Source organism: Leptonotus elevatus, chromosome 11 (genome assembly GCF_054856555.1).
Source record: "Leptonotus elevatus isolate MCC_2025b chromosome 11, RoL_Lele_1.0, whole genome shotgun sequence".
Lineage (NCBI taxonomy): Eukaryota > Metazoa > Chordata > Actinopteri > Syngnathiformes > Syngnathidae > Leptonotus > Leptonotus elevatus.
This window is the reverse complement of record NC_141249.1, coordinates 3,979,654-4,003,865: the sequence shown is the minus strand read 5'-3', so window position 1 is coordinate 4,003,865 and position 24,212 is coordinate 3,979,654. Positions and strand designations below refer to the sequence as shown.

General features: G+C 39.7%; 1 protein-coding gene across 2 annotated transcripts in view; it reads left to right on the top strand.

Annotated features, from left to right (window-relative positions):
• Window positions 1-5,658: 5,658 nt before the first annotated feature.
• The window catches only part of syde2 (synapse defective 1, Rho GTPase, homolog 2 (C. elegans)), a 60,727-nt gene continuing 42,173 nt past the window's right edge, over window positions 5,659-24,212 (top strand). The window contains exons 1-3 of one of the 2 annotated variants that reach the window (XM_086089846.1): window positions 5,659-7,820; window positions 16,409-16,689; window positions 18,101-18,455. In XM_086089846.1, coding sequence (XP_085945972.1) covers window positions 5,864-7,820; window positions 16,409-16,689; window positions 18,101-18,455 — 2,593 coding nt within the window. In that variant the 5' untranslated portion in view covers window positions 5,659-5,863. The remainder of the gene's footprint in view (window positions 7,821-16,408; window positions 16,690-18,100; window positions 18,456-24,212) is intronic. The other variant, XM_086089847.1, reaches the window with a different exon arrangement.

Sequence of the window (24,212 nt, the reverse complement as noted above, 5' to 3'; positions counted from 1 at the left end):
AATTGCAGGGCAAACATCTGTCTTTCTACCAGAAATGTTTAAGGCCACAAGTGTATAGAAGTGCAGGCTTTCAGCTCAGCATCGTTCGTGTGGCCGGTGCTTGTCGTGGCCGCTTCGACAGCGTCAACTGTTGGCTAGAGCGCTCCACAACAGCACCCGAACGAAGCGCGCGCCGTCGAAAAGTTGGACTTTTGAAATAATTCAGCACGCCAGTCAGAATAGTTTGTTTAGAGAATGGCTGGACATTGGAGCACCGGAACAGGGGAGCTCCAGCGAGGAGGCTCTCCAGCTTGGTGTGGACCATTGTGAAAAGAAGCAGTTCGGAAAATGGATGAATGACTACTAGATGTTTTTAAAAAGTAAGTCCTAACTTTTATATATTAAATGTAGAATATAAAAACCTGCGAACAATTCAGTTTAAGAAAAGCCTCTCGGAAAGCATTGATTGCGTTCATTCATATCTTGGGGATTTATTATAGAAAGAAACGTGGGCTGCTCAGTTCCCTATTTGTTTTCTCTTTTAAATCAGATGTGGAGAAGCTAATCATTTAATGTTTGGTCAAAGTGCGCATAAGGTGGACATAGCCACGGTAATGTTGGTCCGGATTCAGAGACGTTTTTTGGAAATTCTTAGCATAGATATTATTAATGGATTTACCAAAACAGATGGCTGACATTGATAATGCATGATAATATTGTTTTCCTAATTTAAAAAAACAAAACATGAGCCATGTGAAATATGGGCCATCCCGACCGGATGATCCTTTTTTAAAAACATTTTATACACATGTTAAGGTTAATAATAGCCCCAAAAGCCCAAAAATAAAATGTATCTTTTTTTCTTTTTTTTTTAAGTATCGCAATACATATCGGATCGCCACCAAAGTATCTGGATCCGGATTGGATCGCGACAGAAGTGCATCGTCCCAGGACTAATACGTATACACACTGTCCCTTTAAACATATAAATAAAAACATTCCACCTCTAGAAGTGACCTTACTCGCTGCCTCTCAAAACGTTTCCTCAAACCTGTAGTTAATGAATAACTTTCCTTGCCTTCTTACCTTTCCTCTTCTCACCTAACGTTTTTGTTGGTTTTGGCAAAGTCAGTCCTGATTCTTCATGGATATTGGCAGTTGTTTTTTTCTTGTACTCCACTTTCTGAATAAACGTTCATCAAGTACTCTCCTAATTGTAGATGTTGTTAGATGACCTTCTCTAGAGTGGCCTTAACCAAGTTGGCCTTCACCATGAAAATATTCTCCATTCATCCACTTCACATGCATGCTGGAAAATCTTTGGATGCAACTTAGCTCTTACCTGCTCTTTCACTGGTGAGCTATTGTTATGTGATACTTGAATTTGTTAGCAGGATTACGCAAAAATTACACAACTCGACTGTCATGAGAAGTTGTTGAGACTGGGTACAAGAACACAAAAATAATCCATTGAATTTTGTTTATCTGAATGTAAATGTGAATCAAAAGAGTTCATCATCTTCTGCTGTCCTGTTACAACTGAAAGTCTCTTGGCCCACAACAAAAGAACTGCAATTTTTTCTCACTTTTCATACAGGAATGTTTTCCTTCTGTGTTTTTTCCTTTTTGTCTTTTTTTTAAACTGTACATAATATTAAGTAAAATGACCTTTGGTCAGAGACTCTTAGTGGGGAGGGATTCATTAATTGTCACACCCAACTAAGTGGGGCGAAATTCGTTCCACATTTGATCCATCCCCTGAGGGAGCGGTGAGCAGCAGCAGGAGCCGCGCTCGGGAATCATTTGGTAATCTAACCAACCAATTCCAACCCTTAATGCTGAGTGTCAAGCAGACAGATTTTTACCCAGCCGGGGATTGAACCCACAACCTCCCAGTCTCAGGGCGGACACTCTACCACAAGGCCACTGAGCTGGCACATTAAATGGGGCTGCATTCAAATAGCAAGCAATTTTAATACTGTACTGCAGACTCCCGCTTGTTTATGTTTGGATTATTCATTTTATTGTATGTTGCATCAAGGAGTTACCTGTTAGCAGTATTGCAATACTAGTCTGCATGTGGCTTTCCAATAAAGGCCATTCATTGCCACCAACTTGCCTTGTTTTTGCAATATATGTACTGTACAGCAACCAGAATCCACTGATTGCCTCATTGTAATTGGACAAGAAACGCAAAAAAGGCACTCCAATGTTTTCTTAATTAAAAATAATTTTTAAAATGTTGAGCTTTTGTCCACTCTTCAACCTTGACAGATTCTACTCATTGCTATTATCAGCTGCAATGCAAAATGATTTTCATCTGGATATGGTCCAGAAAGCACATTTGCAAACAATTAGCATGAGCGACTCATTTAACATGTTGAGACACTTTTATCGCTGTCAGTTCTTACAGTTACGTTTTTTTGTGTGTGTCAGATGTCAATGGAGGTAAGGTTTTATCCAGAATTGGTTAAGTGTCCAGTGGAATCAAATCTGAGTGTCCTGTATGATTTCATTTTATTTTTTATTTTGCATGTTATCTCATTCACTCCCAGCCATTTTCACTAAAGCAACCCCCTTATCTCCCAGCTGTTTCATTGGATTGGACTGATTTTGCAAGGCCCACAGAATATTGTGTTCTAATGCTATACAAAAATGAACCTACCCAAAGAAATATTAGAGTCTCTATTTTCATCAGGGGAAAAAAAAGTATATTTCTATCTGTTTCCATTTTGCAGCAATTAGCATTAGAATATAGCTAAGTTTCATCATTATTCACAAATCTGTTTAAAACAAAGGGGGAAAGAGCTTTTTGCAACATGGCCGTGGTTGATCTCTTATACTCTGCTGCACCTGCTGGCCATTTTTATAATTACTACCATTGCTTCAAGCGTTCTCTTCAGTTCAGAGGCTGCATCAAAGCCTTCTGTATGCTTTAGCATTAAAAAAAAAACATTTGAATCAATACATACGTCTTTGGGAGCATGGTAATATTTAAAATAGAACATATTTATACGTTTTTGGGAGCAAATTAGTTATTGTTTAGTATTAGTATGATAAAATATTTTGTTCAAACGACCACATCCACTATTTAATTGTGACACTCTAATAACTATCATGACTGATTTGTAGGGAGGCTTTTATGATCTTATATCTTTGTAAAATATGAACGAATAACAGCTAATAATGTGATTCTCCATGGCATAAAGCTGCAGGCCCCTGGACAAGGCTTCTCTGACAGCCATCATCCAGCCTAATTTATACCCTGAGAAAGGCTTGTGTCCAGCACATAAATTTAGTTGCGGTGCACATTCAGAAAAAGGGAAAGCCCATAAAGCAGCCGGGATAGAGAGGCGAGCCAGAGACAGAGAGAGTGGGAACAATGGGCAGCCATCAGGAGGGGAGACCCAACAGCTGCGAAGCTCCAACACACAGTCAGGTGCACGCACACACACAGATGCACCTAAATATAGAGTCTGTCCATTTTCTTCTGCTTTCATGCTTTCACAGGCACAGCTTTATTTCTGTCTGACCAGATCTTGTGAAAGGGTGGCAACTTAGCAGATGTTCTGCCACTGCCTTCACAAAGGGTGAAAGTGACTGGTAGTCAGGGGCGGTGGTTGTGCGGAGAACACAGAAAAGAAAGACTTCCTCTGGAGTCGGCGTGTACAGCAGCATTATACAAGTGTATAATGTGTCTTATTTGTGTTCTCTTCTGATGAATGCTGTATGTTTTTTAATTTATTATTTCCCCTCTCTGGCATATCATGGCAAGTATTCCAGAAATACAAACATAAAAATAAAAGCAAAAGCCATCATTAACCATCATTTATAAAAACAGACTGTCCACACTCTGTACTGAATGTGTCCTACATTGGAGTCCAAAGGTTTGTGCCGTTCCTCAAACATGTGGTCTCTTTGCCCACAACCCCCCCCTTCCTCTCCTCTGCCCCCCACCCCCCTCTCACAAAACACACTATGCAGCCTGCAGGTTTTGACCTGAAAATAACTGCCCAGACAGGGTCTAGTCAGTCAGTCAGTCGGGGAGGCAGGCTGAGGCGTCAGGGCCTCCATGGCTCCTGCAGTGTAATAACAGATGCTTATCATGTTTTACTGAGGGTAGTGATGGTGATGGCTGGGAGGCGGGGGAACACAGGGGCCCTGTTGATGCATAGCTTTGGCGATAAATGTCCTCAGATAGAAAATGTACTTAAAAGACTACTACAACAAGTTCTGAATTTGTGTGCGTGTATTCGTGTTTTCACAACAGTTCTACTGGGCACATACACACTCACACACTAGCAGCTTTTCAGCAGCTTGTCCTTTTACACATTCCAGGTAAAGGCAACAGCAAACAAATGGCTTAAGGTTCAAGTGAAGAATGTTTCATTCCTTTTCTCTGCTGCCTCAGCTCTTTTAAAGCCCGAGGTTGTGCTGCCATCTTGGACAGGGTTAGCCGCGAGGTCAAAGAAGAGGGGATTACTCAAGATACACTTGAGATAAAAGTGTCAGTTCAATAATCTGCAGCAATACATCTTGTGGGAGTCAGTGCATGGTGTTGGCGTGGAGGTAAAAATATAATAGCCTTCTTTTGTGCAATAATGAGGATGAACCTTGATCGTTTGTGTGTAGCTTTTGTTATAAGAGATGTAATTTAAACTCCCAACACATGCAATAAAAAAATGTATTTCAATTTGCCACCATTAAAGTGACAGTGTGTATTTTTAGTGCCATGTAATGGTGAAGTAGGAGAATGCAACAATTTTGAAGCACGCGCACTACGGCGACTCGGAGAGACCTCACATTGCAAGGCAGGCTAGCCCCAATTACTACAAATTATTATTTGGAATGAGTGACCACGAGCAGCGGAAGCAGCAAGCAACAGTGACTAGCAAGAACTCGCTGGAGTGGCTAATAAGAACTATTGGAGCAGCTAACAAAAGCGGCTAGCGGTAAAGCGAGAGCAAAGCAGAGGAAGACAAGCGGTGGTAGCACGAATCATGGGATTCAGCGATGACCCCCTGCAGGCCCCAGCTGTAAAAGGTAAGCAGCGAACGACCCTTTGGGCCTCACACTAGCTGCAAGCACCACCAGAGGCTAAATATACGGTCGCAAAATTCTTCTCCTTCGGGTATCTGTAGCAGAATGATGGCAGCGAAACATGCCAGCCTCCTGTGGGGCGAGACCCATGTGATTTAGTCAGCGATTACTAGACCTATAATCATATTTTAAAAATTGTTGATGTGATGGAACATTTTTGCATATTATTGAAATTTATTGTGGGTTTTTAATTAGTTCACCACTAGATGGTGCTAAATAAATAATACGATGTGGAAAAAGTTTATGCGGATGCTGCATCAGGCTATCAATGGTAAAGAGGGAGAGAGAGAGAGAGAGACGTACAGTACTTGACTTTGGAAATCAGCATTTTTTTTTTTTTACTGTATACATTGTGCTGTCACACAACAAAAAAAAACATTTCAGTGTCACCATATTTCTTAGAAGAGTTCGATTCATCTGCTGCTTTATTCATAAATTTATTAAAATTTCCATTCAATCCGATCTTGGCAGGCATGGAATACAAGAGGGTTTTCTATCACTTTCTCCTTCCCAGAGAGAGAGAGAGAGAGAGAGAGAGAGAGAGAGAGAGAGAGAGAGAGAGAGAGAGAGAAAGAGAGCGAGAGAGAGGTGTGGGCGAGTTTAGGCAGGCTGAGCCGTGTGTGACGCCTGTACGGAGGTGACAGCAGAGCATGGAGACGAGGCTCCATCGGCGAGCTGAGACCGCTGCGGCGAGAGAGGAGAACACACTCGGCTCTTTGCCACTGGAGCCAGCGTGTTGAAAGGAATCGGGAGGAATTTAACTTCTCGGGGGCATTGGAAAGGAATGGCTGATCCTCTGCGGAGGACTTTACTAGCGAAACTCCGTGGGAAAAAATCCAAGAAAGGAGAGACGCTCAGCGCTGGATTGGGCTCCACTGCTGCTGCAAATGTGGGCAGAGAAGGTAAAGAAAAAGTTTTGCAAATGCAGCGAGACTCCGTCGAGGCTCGCCCGGTAGTTACGCTATCAGGCCTGGATTACACGGCAGAGAGAATGAGCACGTACGAGAATTGTTTTGACGGGCCGGTGGCGCAAACCACGGGGGTTGAGTTGCTCCGGCTGAGTTCGTCAGTGGAGTTAGCGGGCTCACGTCCGCCGTTGCTGAGCAGCGGGGGCAGGGTTCGGGTTAATGGGCAGCTCCCGGGGGCTTCACTTCAAAGAGAGGTGCAGTTTGCGGGACATGCGATTACAGAGGCTAATACGAGCCACTGGGAGCCCGCGTGTGATGACACGATCACAATTTCAGGAGGATTGTCCTTTGGAGAAACGCATGGCCAGAGGAAACACTTCATCTCAGTCCCGTGGCAATGTAGCGTAGGGGATTCAATTGGCTTCGGGGACAATTCAAATCATATTTATTCCTATGCACAAACTGTGAACTGCACTACTTGTGATTGTGAGCCCCTGGTCCAAGGATGTTCCCAACATGTGCCAAGAACTGTTGTTGCTGTAAATGCACATAATACCAACAACCAAAGTTTGGAGACACCCGTGCTTGTGAATCCAATCCCTGCTCAAACAGATGAAAACCTCTTTCGATCAATTGACATCTCTGCATACTCAGTGGACTTCAGGGGCCCGCTGCAGAGCCCATCCTTCTTTCCAACTGAGCTAGAAATATCATGCGATATTAACATGGCATCCATGTGTGACACAAAGGTATCACTCAAGCATCCTTTAGACAGCGAAGAAGATGATTATTATGATAATGAAATTCTGCCTTTCTATGAAACTAGAGCAAAAAGTTCAAGTGATAGAGAAGATGTTATGGCGCTGCCCCAGTTAGGACAGGCTGATGAGAATTACAGTGCCCAGGAAACAGACAGGCTTAGAAACCAACTGAAAGAGGCCTATTACCTCCTGATCAATGCTATGAATGATATCAATTTGGACCAGCAGGTAAGTGCTGGTTTAAGTGAACATCACACCACCTCCTCTTGTAGTAGCCACTCTAGGGATAGCTTGTGCTCACGGTTGTCTGCCAGAAACATGGACAGTGAATCATGGTCCTCTGGAGGTGACCACAACGGCCAACAGGTGTCCGACACAGATTCCTTGCTACTGTGTTTTGGTGGAAACCTAGAGCCAGGCCTCAAAACCAGACTAAACAGTAAGAGCATGGTCAATCTTTCTCTGGCTAAGATAAAACCGAGGTTAGTGCGCTTTGCCAGTGAGGGAGACATCAGGTATCCAGCTGGACCTTTGCAGTGGACAAATCCTCTTAAAGTCGTGTGTGATGGTGGAGTGGTTTCACCGCTAAAATCAGATCGAGGCAGTGAAGATGCTGATGTTATAAAAGGCGGCGAGCTTTCAAAACCTCAGGTGGCCTACAATGCCGCCAGCAGTGACGAGCGTTTTCAAGTAGTCGCTGGAGGGAATCTTGCAGAAAGCAGTGGTTCAGTGAACAGCCTCACTGGTTCTTTGGACAGCAACACAGAGGGATCAGCACCTTCTGCTCATGATAAAAAGCAGCAGGCAACTCGGGTTTCACCACAGGGGGGCAACTTAGTCAACAAGGGCCACGGTGTCACTGTCAACAAGATGCAACAGTGGATGCACAAAGGTCGCCTGTTGTCGTCTGAAATGAAGCAACGCATAGAAGGTTCATCCTCGGCCCGCGGTGGGAGCCAAAACCATGAGCGTCCTTCTCCTCAGGCGAACCCAGGAGGAACGGGGGTCCAAACATCCAGCCGAGTGATAAAATTGGTCAAGCCCCCTGCAAGCAAGACACCACAGCATTCAGGTAGGATGGCCGCACGGAGTGGCCTCAACTCCTGTGGATCTCCTAAATCAGCGAACTCTCACCCTCCTTCCTGTATGATTACTGTCATCATCCTCCACTCATAGTACACTCCGCCTGGTGGCACTCCTCCTCTTCTGGATGCAAAGCAAAGGGACGAGACACCTCAAACCTCTGCTTTCTTTTAAGATTCTCTAACTGGTGGCGGGTTCTCTTCTCCACACTAATGTAGTCACATTTTAACACCAAATTAATAGTACATCAGGTTTTAGATGTGATCACTCACAGTATAGTTCAATAACAACTAACTCATTCTTCCTGTTTGAGTTTTTCTGGTGTTGGTGGTGGGATTGGTGTATGTGAATGACATTTGGTTATGTACGAAATGTGTTACAATGAAAACATCTGTATCATGAAACCATCTGCATTAAAGGGTAACTAGACAACCGGGTTTAATGGAGACAGGCCCGTTTTGAGCCTATCTTAGCAGATTTGACCAGTCTACACTGGTCTCATCCTGGCGTTCTGTTTTTTGTTTTTAGTCCAGTCAGCAAGCCGATTGTTTGGACCATGTATACTGTATGTCAATCACATGACTCATATGATAAACCAATTAAAAATAAATTTACAGTAACCGTTAAATTCATTTCTATTTACTTTCACATTCACATTTGCGTCATACCGGAAGTGACTTGTTTCGCACTGTTGAACTGTCAACCAAGATAGCATTAGCTAAAGTAATAACACAACCACCGGTCACCAAATTGACTAGCGATTAAATTTGTTGTAAATAATTCCTGGTGATAATTTATTGTGTATTAGATTTTCAGCGAAATTGTAGTGTCCCAGTTTTTAATTTTGAAAATCTGGTCACTCTAGCATTGGATTTTGACATGTCTTTTTGCTCAGATGATTTTTCAGACCAAATGTAAGCAAACCAATTGGCTTTGAGTCTATCTAAATGGCAAAACGATGACACAAGGTTTATTTAGCCTATCCGTTTTATATAATGATGTGCATGTTCTACCGGTTTGAGATTATTTGGAGTAATCAAAATGCTAAAGCTTAGCATTTTGATGTTTTGCTAAAACAGTTTTGGTACTGGTTCATTGTGTTATACTTCGATAGCCTGGACTGATGTTGACTGCACCACATTTATCTTTAAGTTAACCATCACAAATGTAGCCAATTTAGCCGAACTATGCAACTGTTATATATGACATTTTAGACATTTTACAAGACAGTCAGTCTTAGGACTTTTAAAGGATCACCAAATTGTTTTGATTATGCTTTTGCTTTTTATGAGTGCGTGTGTGTTTCTGCAGAAGTCCCTTTCAGAGCAAATAGTTGAGCTGTTTTGTGTGCAAGCTGTTGTTGACTGTCAGTGCTGTGTTGCTAGAAATAGAGTGTGATATCTGGGGCTGCTCAGAGGAAGTACTCTGTGTTGGGTTATGCCATTGGTCCAGCATTCAGTAGTCTGTCATTCATCGAAACCAGCACAGTCAATTCTGTAGAGTAAATTTGACTCTATTTAGAGTGGGACCAAATAGACCCAGTTTTAGAGTAATGTTTACACTTGGAAGAGAGTAAAATGAAGAACTGAAAAAAACAACAACCAAAAAACATAAACAATCAACAATAAAAGTCACTCAAGGGTTGAGGAACGAACTCACGACCTTCAGCTTGGGAGACAGCCGATCTACTCCCTGAGCCACGCAGCTCCGGGTGTGTGTTAGTATATCGCTAGTGTCAGCTGGAATCTTCGTAACTCCAAAAGGCCAAAAATCATGTTTTTGGTCTCCTCTTGGATATAAGCAAACAGTAGGAGGCGCTTAGCTCAGGTGTTAGTGTGGCTTCCAAGCTGAAGGTCATTAGTTTGTTTTGTTTTAGATTTTTTTTTTTTTTACTCTCTCGCAAGTGTAAATATTACTGTAATATTGAGTCTATTTGGTCCCACTAAATAGAGTCAAATTTACTCTACGGAATTTACTGTGAGGGTTTCCCAAACTTGTTGCGATCAAGATTTGAAATACCTGAAAACTTACTAAAAAAGAAGATGTCGTATTTTCACGATAAGTTATACTGTACATCAATCAATAATATAAATGAATGATAAAGGTATTGGTTTATTTGTTGCCATATATGGACCGCCGACCCTAAGTTTGGGGAGCCATACTCTTTTTCTGAAATATATTTCACCCAATGTCTGCCTCCTCTTGATTTCCCTGAACATTTCCACAGCTGTGGCCAGAGGAATCCAAAGCAGAACAGGAGCCAGTGCACTAACTCTGGTTGTGTTTGAGGTAAGGGGGTTGGGCTGTCATGTTGCCTTCCTCCCCAGTCATTAACTCAGGGCAGCTCCATGGTAACTTGCATTTAAAGGAGACATTGGATTGAATTTTTGGGATGCCATTCCTGCTGTTTAACTTGTTTGCGTGGCGTCACTTTCGCCCCATAAATGGACAATGTGTGCTTGCTCAGGGGATGCAAAATAACAATGACATGAGAATGCTAGTGTAATCTAAACCTCTGTGATGGTTGTCCACTCATGTCAGAATTATATACTGAACTACACTTTTTTGAGGGGTGTGCCAAAAAAATCGATTCTCATAAGAATCGCAAATCTCATTTAATACAATTCAGAATCGATTTTAAATGTTTGGCTGGCAACCAGTTCAGGGTGTACCCCGCCTACTGCCGAAGCCAGCTGGGATAGGCTCCAGCGACCCCCGCGACCCTTGTGAGGACTAAGCGATTAAGAAAATGGATGGATGGATTTTAAATGTCCCATAATCGATTTTATTTAAATTATTTTATATTGTTTGTGTGTGCCTTTATTGAGAGTGCTGTTCTTGTTGTACACGATTTGGCCACTTAGGGGCAGTGTGGTTCCACGCGTTTTGATACACTGTTGAGTTGTAGCCACATTAGAGAGTAGAAGGAAAAAGTCACGATTAAGTTACGCCAATAAAAGTTGTTGTTTTTTTAAGCGTAGAAAGAGCATATCCCAGTGAGTAATGTTAAGATGCTTCTCTGTAAACATTCCTGAAGCGTTTTGTCTGAATAGCCGTTCTTTTGAGTGATAAAAGTGCCGCGAGTAGCGCGCTAATTAGCATTAGCGAGTCAGACTGGAGTAGATCATGATGATTCTTTGTACATCTATAAATTGGAGCAGAAATCATTGTCAATCGAATCATTTTGCATCAAAAATCGTTGTGATTTGAAAATCTATTCTGAATCGAATCATGTGACAGTTAAAGATTCCCACCCCTAGTTTTTTCCTTATAAACTACTCAACTAATGCTGGCTGTTTAAAAGCTTGTTGTTGATTTGATGTGTTTGATTGAACTTTCAGGACACAGAGTCGAGTGATACAGGGCAAACCTGTGGCATGAGGATTTTTTTCTAGCACTCTTAATGAGCTAAATCAGTCATGTCATAGAATAAATCCGTGCTATTTTTTCTAGTAAATATGTAGTCAGAGAATCTTGTTTAGTAGAACATATTTTTTTGGTATGTGGGTCTCAAAACAATGCACTTAAGAGGAAGTTGTATATGCACGCTGCCAAGACACCTCAGTGGGTTGCTAGTGTTGACGTGTGACGCAACCGCGGACAATCTCCGGCCTTTAGTGATGTAAAAAGAGAAAAATTTCCTCAGAGGATCCTCATTACCATATGAATGTGCATCAACAGGAATGTAAAGCAAACAGCAAAAGATCCTCTTTTAAAAGGGAGCCCCAAACGCTCTACACAAAAAAATGCGGTCTTTATGGACAAGAAAGTTGTTGGTGTAGGTTTTGCTCTTATCAAAAGAAGGACGTGTGTGGAGACAAGCTAAAAGGAAAGCTGGTGGAAATGTGGATCAAATGTTCGCTAGGAGGAAGTGTCTCCATCCCTAGTCGATTTAGATAGAGAATATAATTGGAGAGAGGTTTAGTGGCAGTACAACAGTTTTTTAATAGTACATCCGGAAAAAAAGCTTTTCTCTGTTTTTATCTCTATTGCCAAATCGTAACACTTCTCATCTCAGCACCACCTCTTCTCTCTTCCTCCCACACAGACATGCAAACCTTATATTATTGTGCTCTGGCCATCTGTTACCTTAAAGGGGTGTGAGATTTATGTTGGCTCACCGCATCCTCTACACAGCACCGTGCCACAGGGAAGCAGGTTGTGTAGCTCTGTTATGCAAATGTATTTGAACTATTTTGATCTACATTGTCTGGTAGGTCACCAGTCGGTATTTTATAAATAAGAACCCTGAAACCTAAACAACTAAGAAAATACAAGCCAAAAATATGTATGAGGCTGAGCATAGCTTTCTAAATCACAAGCTCCATACATCTGTCAATAGGTCATCCATTCATAAATTTTCTTTGCTACTTATTCTGTTTAGGTTTGCAGGGAGCCTATCCCAGTTCACTTTGTGTGCAATAGGGGTACGCTAAACAATAACAAAGATAAAACTGTAATGGTCTGTTGCTTTGGAAATAAGTTAGGCCCACTAAGGAGTGTGGCAGTGAAGACAGCGTTAAGGCTGTAAACCCGGAGCTGTTGTCTGGAATGCTCTTCGTGTCAGGACACGCTTTACCTTCCAGTTATGAAAGACCCCTAAAAGAAGATGGCAAGCTGGCATGCTGACAACAACTCCACACAGAGGCGATTGTCTTGTCCTCTTGTCGTAAGGGATGACCAGCATAGCAGCTTGGATATTAGTAGTCTTTATTATCCTCATTTTGATTAGCCCTTAACTCTACACAATCATAGATATCCATCCACCTTGTGCATTATTATTTTTTTTTAACTTCACTTAGTCAAGTATGAAAATAGCCAAGTAGAATCAATTATTAGATCCACACTTTTAGTAGTATTTTCATCATTTTTTTTTGCCATCTGGCGCTCAGCCACAACGTTTGGTGAATATCAGAATATATATATTTTTTTAACATAATCTTGGTGAGCAAACAAGTGTCCCTGGTGGTGGTACTTAAAATCATAGAAATGCAATTAGCAAGTGGAGTGTAAAATACAGTGAAACCTCGGAGTTCAAACATTTCAGAACTCGTACAAATTGGACTAAAAAAATGCCTTGGAGATCGACCTGATTCTCGGAGTCCGAACACCCAAGCAAAGCCAAACGTACCTTGAACAGGTAGACGAGTCAAGCCGAACGATGCCGAATGCACACGTTACGGTAGTCGAGACGAGGCGCTTATCAAGGCGCTATCTGTGACCCCTGCACATCTGAGGCGCTAACCTACGGCAACCACACTAGGACAAAACACATAAGTAATTTCTGTACTATCAGGAGCATGGTATCAAAGTGTTGTATATTGTTTCATAGAATTTTACGAATGCCTACCGCCGATTGTAAGTACGTAGATGTTTTGTCCTTGTGTGGTTGGCGTAGGTAAGCGATTCAAGATGGCCGACCTGCTGTGCATGCGCACCTCAGATTGTGTCAGATCGCACATGGGTCACAGATAGTGCCTTGACAGCGCTTCTTATTTTGAGTCAGAGCATTAACACTCCCGGAGGTGGTCCGTACATTTGAGTTTTGATTTTTCCATAACAATTTCATTCGCCATGCGCCCAAAGAAAGACAACAGTACCAGTGGCCGCAAAGAAAAACACAAAATGCTACGAACCACAGTTGATATAAGGAAGGAGATAATCACACCGTTGTAATTACCATGACTACTTCCATAAATACCAGCGTGAGGACCTTCCTTAGCTGTTCAACAATGTGCCTGATGTTAAACAGCGCACGCAAGGACCCCTTAGTAGTCTAACAATATGCCCAATGTAAAATACTGTACACAAACTCAGCACTGAACTAAAGTATGCAAACATAGCAATAAAGTTGAATTTGCAACAGGCTCCGAACATTTGCGAGTGTATTTTTCATCCAATGATGCTATCACACCACAACAAAAAAGATAAGGTATTTGTTATTGTTTAAAAACAGTGTGTACATGTTTTTACATCCATCTATCCATTCTCTGAACTGCTTATTTCTCACAAGGGTCGCGGGGGTGCTGGAGCCTATCTCAGCTGGTTTCGGGCAGTAGGCGGGGTAATGTTTTTACATAAATATAAATTAAAATTGGAATTTATTGTATTGGGAACAGATTAAACTAATTGAAATTATTTCCTATGGGAAATCCTATAAGAAAGCAATCATGTCTGAGAGGCTTAATTCACTTTCAGTAAAGAATCTGTTCTCTTTTATCGATAATATATGTACCGTACGCACTTGAATGTGTCCAGTTTATTTAAGAAGACAGTAGAAAATTGTCTCCCTGACAGAAACAAAAATTCCACAGTACTGTTTCTGACCCCTCTCATATTACTGAGGTGGAAAGATGTTTGCTGACAGTAGTGAACTAATTTCTTGTGTGATGTTGAAAACAGACATTTCAGCATTTCTGTGCTTGAAGTCACAGATGTTTTCCAACCACACAAGTTCTAGAAAGTACCTCACTTTGCTCCTCACACCAGCTAGAATGCTGAATTGATGTCAAATGGATTTCACAATGAAATTGAGCTGTATAAGTCAGTCCAAGATCTGTGTTGTAAAGGAAACTCGAGACAGGAAAGAGAACAACAAATATCAGTTTGTCAATTTTGCCTGACATCACTTTCAGCCAATCGATGTCTACATATTTAGTTCAGTTTATGTTGTATACAGAAATAATGCAATATCAGTTTGTTTCAGGAAAGTAATCCGCAGTTTGTCATTCCAAAAGTTCCTGAAACTAAGTGAAATCTCCTACAGTCGTTTTTATTTTTTTTTAAGGTAATAGGAAGGCTGTTTAAAAGAGTTGGCTTGCCGAAATAAAGTCTTCCTTTCACTCAATAATGTTTTCATCACAAAAAGCGAAGCATTTTAACATTTAAGATCTAGTCTATAATTTGCTGTCGATGCAAATACAACCAAGAGGAAAAAAGAAGCATCTCGTCAAAGCATGTGGAGGGGCATGACTGAGAGCTAAAACGGAGGAGAAAATAGCTGAAGATCTTTTCGACAGTTTGATTAATAGTGTGGTGAGGAAAACAATATTACTAAAACTAGTCATATAAAAATATGAGCAAATTACCAACAAGCCCAAACAAGATGTGGCTTCTTGAGCTTGAGAAATACTGTAAATGAAAGCAGATGTGAGATGTATATCCATTCAGGGTGTGCATTGGATACTCATTATTTATTGAAAACGTGAGTACATCGAGTCAAACTGAATCAAATTGTTTCACTTTAAAATATATCGAGGTACGTATAGAAGAAACTCATATTGCATCATATACCCTCTCAAATCCTTCCACTTTAAAATTGTCCTTGGCTCGTATCCCACCGATGTATCAAGGTACATATGGAATCTCTTTACGCTTATTTATTCATTCATTCATTCATGTAATCTATCGTGTTAATTTGATCAGACATTTTTAAATTTAGTCTCAGTTTGAGTCCAGTTTCAATCACGCTTGTTAGTTTTTATCATAGTCAACCTTATCCCGTTTTTATTAAGTTAACTTTTAGTCGACTATAAATCTAGCATTTTAGAAAACAGAAGAAAACATAATTTTATTTGTCTAGTTTTAGTCAACAAAAATTGTCAACGTTTTAGTCTAGTTTCAGTCAGGACAATCATTTTATCCCTGTATATTTTTTGTCAGAAGACAATGTTGAGCATAACGATTTCACATACAATATTCCTATCATCTTTTTGATGAAAAACAACTTCACACACAATTACAGTGGCTACTATGGCTACGTGCTAGTAAGTTAGCCAGCATTAGTTAGCGGTCGGCTTAACATTATTGTTGGAACGATATAGCCGTTTGATTAATGCAATAACAATAATTTACTTGATTAATGCAATTAATGCGATTAATAACAATAATTTACTTATTTTCAAACCTTTCACCTTTTTTAACCTTTAACCTTTCCTTTAACCTTCCAGACCACCTCCTGTCTGTCCCATGTGTTGGTGGTGCATGTTGCACTCGCTGCAGATTTGAAAGTGGGTGTGTCACATGACAGTGTCACAGTGACATATTAGCAGAAACATATAATGTTCATCTAATCTTTGTTCATGAACTAAAATGTTCATAGATTTTAGTCCCGTTTTTACGTAAATGCATACATTTGATCCCAGTTATTGTTTATTAATGAGGGTTTTTAGTCTAGTCTAGTTTTCGTCTGGTTAAAAATGTGTGTTGACGAAAATATTTTTGTTTAGTTTTCATTAATGAAATTAACACTAATGTAATCATTTATTTAGTGTAACCACTCATTTGGTTTCATGATACAGATGTTTGCTTTAACATGACTGGGCATGAATTAATTTAATTCAATCTGGGTTAGGATTGAATATTACATTTAAATTTAAATTAATCAATCGGTTAATCATCAGCACGGTGATGTGGTGGTTAGCACACCATCTGAATGTGAGAGTTAATGGTTGTTTCCTTTAGTGGACAAGCGGTGTAGAAAAAAGATGATAATCCCAATTAATTTGTCTTAAATGTCTCCTGCATGCGATGTTAAGCGTCATATTCGCTAACCTCCTCCTTCTATTGCACACTTAGCTCTCACTGAGAATGTCCCAATGCAAGAGGCTGCCAGGGCCAATGAGCTTTCAGCGTGGCGACCACACCTCCACACAATCACAGTCGCCAAGAAGCGCAACTGGCTGCAGCAGAGCACCCTTGGAAAGAACCATTGCAATAAGGATGAGCTGCAAGGAAAGCTGGGAGCTGAGGAAGAGGCTTGCCTGGGCTACGCACAGTTATCATCAAGTCCTCCTCCAGAGGAAATGAGAAGTTCAGGGGCACCATCTTCACGGCCAGCCCACCTGCATTTACCCAAGGTCAATCTCACAGTCTTGCTCTAATGGAGAACAGCTTTTGGCTGGATAGTTTCACATTCAAGAAATTCCTGATTTGCTTTGGTGGTTAAAGATAATAAGCTTGATTTTACTCATACAGTATATCTGCTCTAAGCTTAAACTCAGTCAGATCAGATTAGAGGAAGATCTAAATCTCACATTTTCTCAACAACAGACAAGAAGACGAGAACTTTTCTTTTTTGTTGTTATTTTTCTTTTTTGTAATTAAGGCATAAATACATTGCAGGTTAAATCATTTTTTAAATGTTTCATCTGGTCTTGTAATGCCCATTTATCATTTTTATAAATCACTCTCTAGCCCAAAATAAAACAACAGAACTATTTTAAAAAGTAGGGATAGACGATTATTGGCTGGGCTGATTATCAGCGCCGATATATGGTATTTTTAAGAATGTTGGTATCGACCTTTTTAAAAAAATCTAATGGACGATAAAAGATCAATTTAAAACTGTGTTAACCTCAGGGAACTATTTATTGAAACTTTCAATTAACTTTAAAAGAGATGCTGCTGACCCTCGGTACTCACTGTACTTTCTGTTTTAGTTTGAAATTAAAAGAAAGATATGTTAAAGTTGAACATTTCAGTTATTTTGACATTTTGGAAAACATTATTTACTGTAAAAATAAAAATAAACATAGGGAGATATGGTTATTTAAGTTTTCATTTAACCTTTTTAGGACATGATGACATTAGAAGCTTTCTCAACTTTTTGTTAGAATTTAAAACAAATATGTCTAATGTACCCCGCCTACTGCCCGAAGCCAGCTGGGATAGGCTCCAGCAACCCCTGCGACCCTTGTGAGGACAAGCGGTACAGAAAATGGATGGATGGATGTCTAAAATGAACATTTTGCAATTCAATAAACACACGTTAAGACATTTCAATAAAGTTAAAAGTTGGAATTTATATTTTTTAACATTTTGACAGCATTATTTTCCCCCCTGAAAATTCACGATATTGGTTATCGCCCTCATTGACTACTAATAATCGGTATCGTTATCGGCCTTGAAAAAAAGCATTTCGGTCTAGTATCTATTAATATCTCTATCCCGCGACCCTTGTGAGGATAAGAAGATAATGGATGGATGGATGGATGGATGGATGGATGGATAATATATCTATTAAAAGTATTGCGACACTTGGACATTTCACCCATGAAGTGAACCAACAAACTAACGGTGGGGAGACGACCAATCTACCACTGAGCCATGCATTAACCAAGTTAGTTTGTTTCCACTTTTACAAGTAATATGAAGTTAGGTTATTATTTGAATAATGATTTCCTCAATAGATGTGTATAATATTTGTGTATGTTTTTAGATCAGTATTTAAGTTGTTGTTTTTTCTCTTCGGCCTCTGTCTGTTTTTAGGCGAGTGTGTCACCCCACCCCAGAACTGTGGACCAAGCCGAAGAGAATGATGCTGATGACGAAGGCGAGATCTGGTACAATCCAATTCCTGAGGATGATGAGCTTGAGGTGTCCAACAGACGGACCTCCGTCCGGCTGCTTGACTCCCCTCAAGTTGAGCCTCAGAGGAGGCCCAGTAGAGGTTACAATGGGAGGACCCTGGAGACCGGTGGGCCAGAGTCACTCGGGGAAAGCAGTTCGGGAGATGGCAGTCAAGGAATTGCAGTACTTTCGACAGAGGCACAACATCTACACAGACAGATGCTTGCATCTAAACCTCAGGAGGAGGGAGGGCCCTCCACCAGCAAATCTATAGGTAAGTCAAGAAAAGAAATACATCTTATGTTGATACAGTTCTACAGTTAGGGTTGAAAATCTTGTTGATCAAAGAACAGAACTATCTGACTGTGTGGAAATAATGGCTGACTTTTAAGTAAAAAAAAACAAAAACACCCGGACATTTCTGATATTGCTTTGTACGGTGAGAACAAATGGCAGATTGTATTGCTTTTGCCTGTGACTAGCATACAAACCAGGCAGATTGTTATAGTAGCCAAACGACATGTCATCACATTTTGAAAACAAAATCATCCTCACAAATTTAATTAAAAGGATCCAAAGTTCAATGCTTTTCAATGAGCGGAGTAAGACCGCCATTTTGACTTGTGACGTAAGCTCGGAATTGTCAATAGCGATCATTTCATTTCAGGTGAGTCAATTAGTTAGTCATGTAGATGTGGCTTGATTGTGTAGTTATTATTAAATGATAGCAAAGACATGATCTGGATGACCACAGATGATAACACATGATAACTAGCAGATGCTTCCTACCACATGCAACATTTGGGGGAAATAGTTTGTTTCATTTACCTTATAAAAAAACCTAACTAACTTAATAACTGATGAACAGTAGCAGTATAAACAAAACAAAAATACGCCACAAACAACGGTGGCAGGCAAATCAGCAGATGTTAACATAATGACTAAAGTGACTTGTCTGAAGTTGCTATCTTAGATTGCATATTGACCGCAAATAAAAAAGGGGAATAACAAATACGGATTGTACAAATTTGTAACCTTCCCAGCCTTTGTTTGATTGCAAGCACTCACAAGTGCAGTGATAGGGACATTCATTGCAGATCTGGATTATTCTCCCCATCTGCCGTCAACACTTGTGGCGCTTCATAGGGATCTCATCCTCAACCTGTCCATATTGCCCATCTCATTATGTCCTTTTCATCAAAGTGAGATATGAACTAGAATTCACTTAGACAGAATGTTGACGGATAAACGCTAGTTTTATCATTGCTCTCCATTGTTTGTCTTTTGTGTGTCACCACTACTAACCTGCCAATGTGGTGGTGTATTCGGCAATAGTCACATGGCGTCCGGAGCTCAAAAGAAGTGGAAGTCAACCCAGAAATTTTCTTAACATTAAATATGTTGCACCCCCACTAGTCTAAACACGGTATTCTGTTTAATATGATTTGTTATGGAATACTGTATGAGTTAAAGAGCAAATCCACCGTTTTTAATCCATGTCAGGAGGCGGCCATTTTGGCGAAATTTGAAAATTGAAAATTACATCACAGTTGCTAATTTAATGACCAATCACGACTCATCGGTTTTCTGAAGCAAAACGGCTGCCCCCTGAGATGGATAAAATTGGTTGGATTTTGCTACTTAAATCATATTCCACAAACGCAACATTAATCAGAATGCTGTGCTTAGACTAGTGGTGGCACATACAACATACTAATTTAAAGAAAATCTTTGCGTTGATGTCCCCTTTAAAGGAGCATTGTGGTCACTTTTTTACCTCTTGTATAACTGCGGCCTCTGTGTAAAGCTCGGCGCCACGACCCCCTCCCCCCTCAATAAACTGCAGGGCTCTCTGTACTCCTCTGGGCATTAGTGGAGCATGCATGATGTAGCAAAAGCTTTAACATTAACATTTTCAACGCCACAATGCACCTCTCAAAGAAACTGTTTGTTTTTGTTTACTGTGTTATGTAAAAAGTTATACATATGATATTTTTCTTATTTACAGTATCATTTAGCTCATTTTTGAAGTGCTAACTTGAATTAGGTATTGAATAGAATAGTAAAATAAAGTAGAACAACTTAAAGTATTTGTTTGTCATTGAATGCATGTGATCTATTGCAAAAATTTTAAGATACCTTGTCATTTACCACAGGAGCACATTTGTCAAGATTGCCTAAATTGTATTATACAAGAGTAAGTAATTACATACACAATATAAGAAAGGATTGCAGCCCTTTGTAAAGCAATGTTCTGTTGACAATATAAAAATGAATTCAATTTTGTGCAAGGAAATTGTTAACAACTCTGGTCTACAAAATGACAGCCAGCACACAACTCTTTGTCTCTTAATAATCTCAGCTTCTTTGTGGTCTTTCCTAACTTCCGACTTGTTTTTCGCTCTGATGTGGCAACATGGTAGTTTGGACCAATTGGCACATGTTGAACGGAGCCTGTAATTAACACTTTTCTATGGCACGCAAACAGCCCTTTACTTGCTGAAGGAGCACAAGGCTGGGTGAGTAGTTTGGGTATGTTGAGGAAATCTAATACTTAATATTTACTTCTCCTAGTAACAGTTTTACCGTAAGAACAAGACAAAGTGCAATTTCAGCAGAAATTGCGTGGGAATGTTGGAAAGCTGAATGCTATTAGCTGAATGCTAAGATTTGAATGCATGTGCTTATGAAGTAAATTGAAAGATAATTTCTGTAAAAATTACACATTTTTAATTGTAGTTAAATGACAAAGGAATAAAAAGAAAACTTTAACTGCAATCTGTCTAAGGTGGCATTTAATCATTTCAGAGAAATTAGAATCCATTTCCTGATATGATCGTCAGTTATCAAAAAAATGAATGTACTCAAATGTGGTCCAAGCAGGGTTTGAACCCAGGTTCTCCGTGATGGGAGGCAAATGCTCTAAGTACTGAGCTATATTGACTTGTTCAAATTCATGGCTAATGGTGTATTTATTTTGGAAAAGTGTCATCTGATGCTGAAAGCCAAAATGCATTTAATCATTTCAGAGAAATTTTAATCAATTTCCTGATATGATAGTCAGTTGGTATCGAGCCATCGAATGTACTAAAATATGTTCCAAGCAGGGTTTGAACCCAACCAAGTTCTCCGTGGTGGGTGGCAATTGCTCGAATCACTGATCTAACTTGACTTTTTCAAATTCACGGCATTTATTTTGAAAAGTGTCATCTGATGCTGAAAGCTAACATGCATTTGATTATTTCTGTGAAATTATAATAAATTTCCTGATATGATAGTAAATTGGTATACATGTAAAAGTAAAACTTAGCATAACGGCCATTGATTTATTTGCAATGTACAGTCAGAGGTGGGATTCGAAACCTGCCACCTGGTTACAAGACAATGCTCTTTACCAACTGCGCCACTTAGAAAAGTTCAATGTCAGTCCCATTGAAAATGAATGCGGAAAAGTTTATATTTAACGTTAAATTGTGTGAATATTGTAAGTAATGTGGAATCAGACGATATATACCCCGAGAGTCGTGAATTTTTAAAGCAAGTAAAACGGAAGTGTTATGTGGGAGTTGTGCCACGGCAAAATAAAAAGTGTGGAGAATAAAAATCACAATAACATATGTGGGAATACTTCAGTATTCCCACAATAAGGAATGAGCTTAGTGTGTGTGTAATTAGTGTAGTGAGTAATTTTTGTTAAAATACTTGACTGCAAAACTGTTCACTGATTTAAATACAATGGGATGAAGTGTGTAGAAAGTTGAGCTGTCATACGATTATTTATTTAATCAGATGAATCACATTTTAGAATTTTGATTAATCTTGATTAATCACTTAATTAAAAAGGCTTGTTATCAACATTTGTTGCCCTCCAAATTTGAAGAGCACCTGTTACGTGTTAATTCTTTCTACATTTAAAGTTATGAGGACATCTTCAACATGTTTTCATCCAATGCACACATCTTCAACCTTATTTGCATAATTTAAAATGGAAAAAAAATGACCCCAATATTTTGACAAATATTAGAAATCTCATATGCAAACATTTATTAAACGCTTTGCTTTAATGCATGTAGTTGTATGTTTAATGCTCAAACACAACCTGTGCAACCTTTAAAGTAACCAAGATAAAGGATCATCTGCTGTCAAAATTAATGTGATTAATCTTTGATCCGGACTCTGTATCGGTCTGTTGTGGTGAAGGAGCTGAGCCGAAAGGTGAAGCTTTCGATTTACCGTTTGATCTACGTTCCTACCCTCACCTATGGTCACGACCTGTGGATGGTGACCGAAAGAACAAGATCCCGGATACAAGCGGCCGAATTTCCTCCGCAGGGTGTCCGGGCTCTCCCTTAGAAATAGGGTGAGAAGCTCGGTCATCCGGGAGGGGCTCAGAGTAAAGCCGCTGCTCCTCCACGTTGAGGGGAGCCAGCTGAGGTGGCTCGGGCATCTGTTTTGGATGCCTCCTGGACGCCTGAATAAACAAACTTCTTATTTGGTCCCTTAACACATCCAACAACAAAGACTATGAATTTCAGGCAGAACATTTGATTGTTTTACAATACGTTGCCCTTTAGTATTTATTTGATTTTACAAAGAAGAATTTTCAATTATAAAAACATCCCCAAAAAAGCACAAAGTGATTAATTTAGCCATTTTGACCATAAATATATGCAGTCCATAATCAACATAAAGAAGGAACTTACTGCTAAAACATGATTTATGGATGATGCCATTTAAAGTAAAAAAATAATAATAATTCAGATACATTATTTCCTTTGGCATGAAGTGATAACTTCAAAATAAAAAACATAAAACCTTTCTCACATGTCAAAACATGTCATCTTTGACCAAGCTGCATTTGAAATCTATGATGTACGGAGTTCAACCATTTTTGCTATTTTCTTTGCCATCCCAAGTACAGTGGTACCTTGACTAGAGAGTTTAATTCATTCTGTGGGGACGTTCATAACTCACTTTATTCGCATATCGAATACAATGGCCATTTATGTTGTGGTTATACCATCCTCACACATGCCTATGCTTAACATGTACAGTGCATCAACAGACGTTTTCTTCATCAATCATCAAAACACAATTGCTGTCTAAAATAATTGCCCAAACTTTTTTTTTGGGGGGGGGGGGGTAAAATGTTTCAAAATATCACTTTATTATATGTTTTTGAAACAAAATATATCTCTGTGCTAGTTTGTTGTGGTAGCCCCCCACCCATCCCCTCTATCTTCGTGGGTTGTTTGCCAATGTGATTATGCATTGAAAAAAACATTGCCAATTATCACCAAGCCTGGGTAGGATGCAGCATTGTACCAAGAGAGAAGCTTTTCATAATGAAGCATTGTATTACACTGGCAGAACAGTATCCAGTGATTAATCAGATAAAGAGGGCTTTGGCTCAGAGGGCCTGCCAAGGAACAGTCTACTGTCATTTGTTGTTGCAAAATAAAGCTGAATTATATTTTCTACTCCACAACCTTTTGTAAGGCATTTGGAGTGATTGGTGGGTTATTGATCTGTCAGGTATGTTTTTCCACATCTGATTGGTTTTGAAATAGTCTGTTGAATCCTCGTCTGTTTATTAAAAGGCTAATGTATATTTAATTATTGCAAAAAGCTTCCTTAACCGTGCTCATGCTGAGGTTTTGTAAATCCCAGTCAACTTCCTTAAATAAAGAATACCAACCACAGGCAAATGGATTTTAAATGTACTCGGAAGCATGGTCTTGTGCAAAAGACTAGCAATAATATTCTATTGTGTGAAAGTAAACATTTTGTACAGTGGGGCAAAAAGTACCCCCAGTCAGCCCTTGCTTGTTTGTAAGTTATCAAATACATACTTTCCACCATCATTTACAAATAAATAATTAAAAAATCCTACAATGGGATTTCCAGGATTTTTTTTACATTCTGTCTTGCACACTTAAAGTGTACCAATGATGAAAACTACACAACTCATCTTTGTCGTCATTTTAAGTGGGAGAGCTTGCACAATTGGCGGCTAACTAAATACTTTATT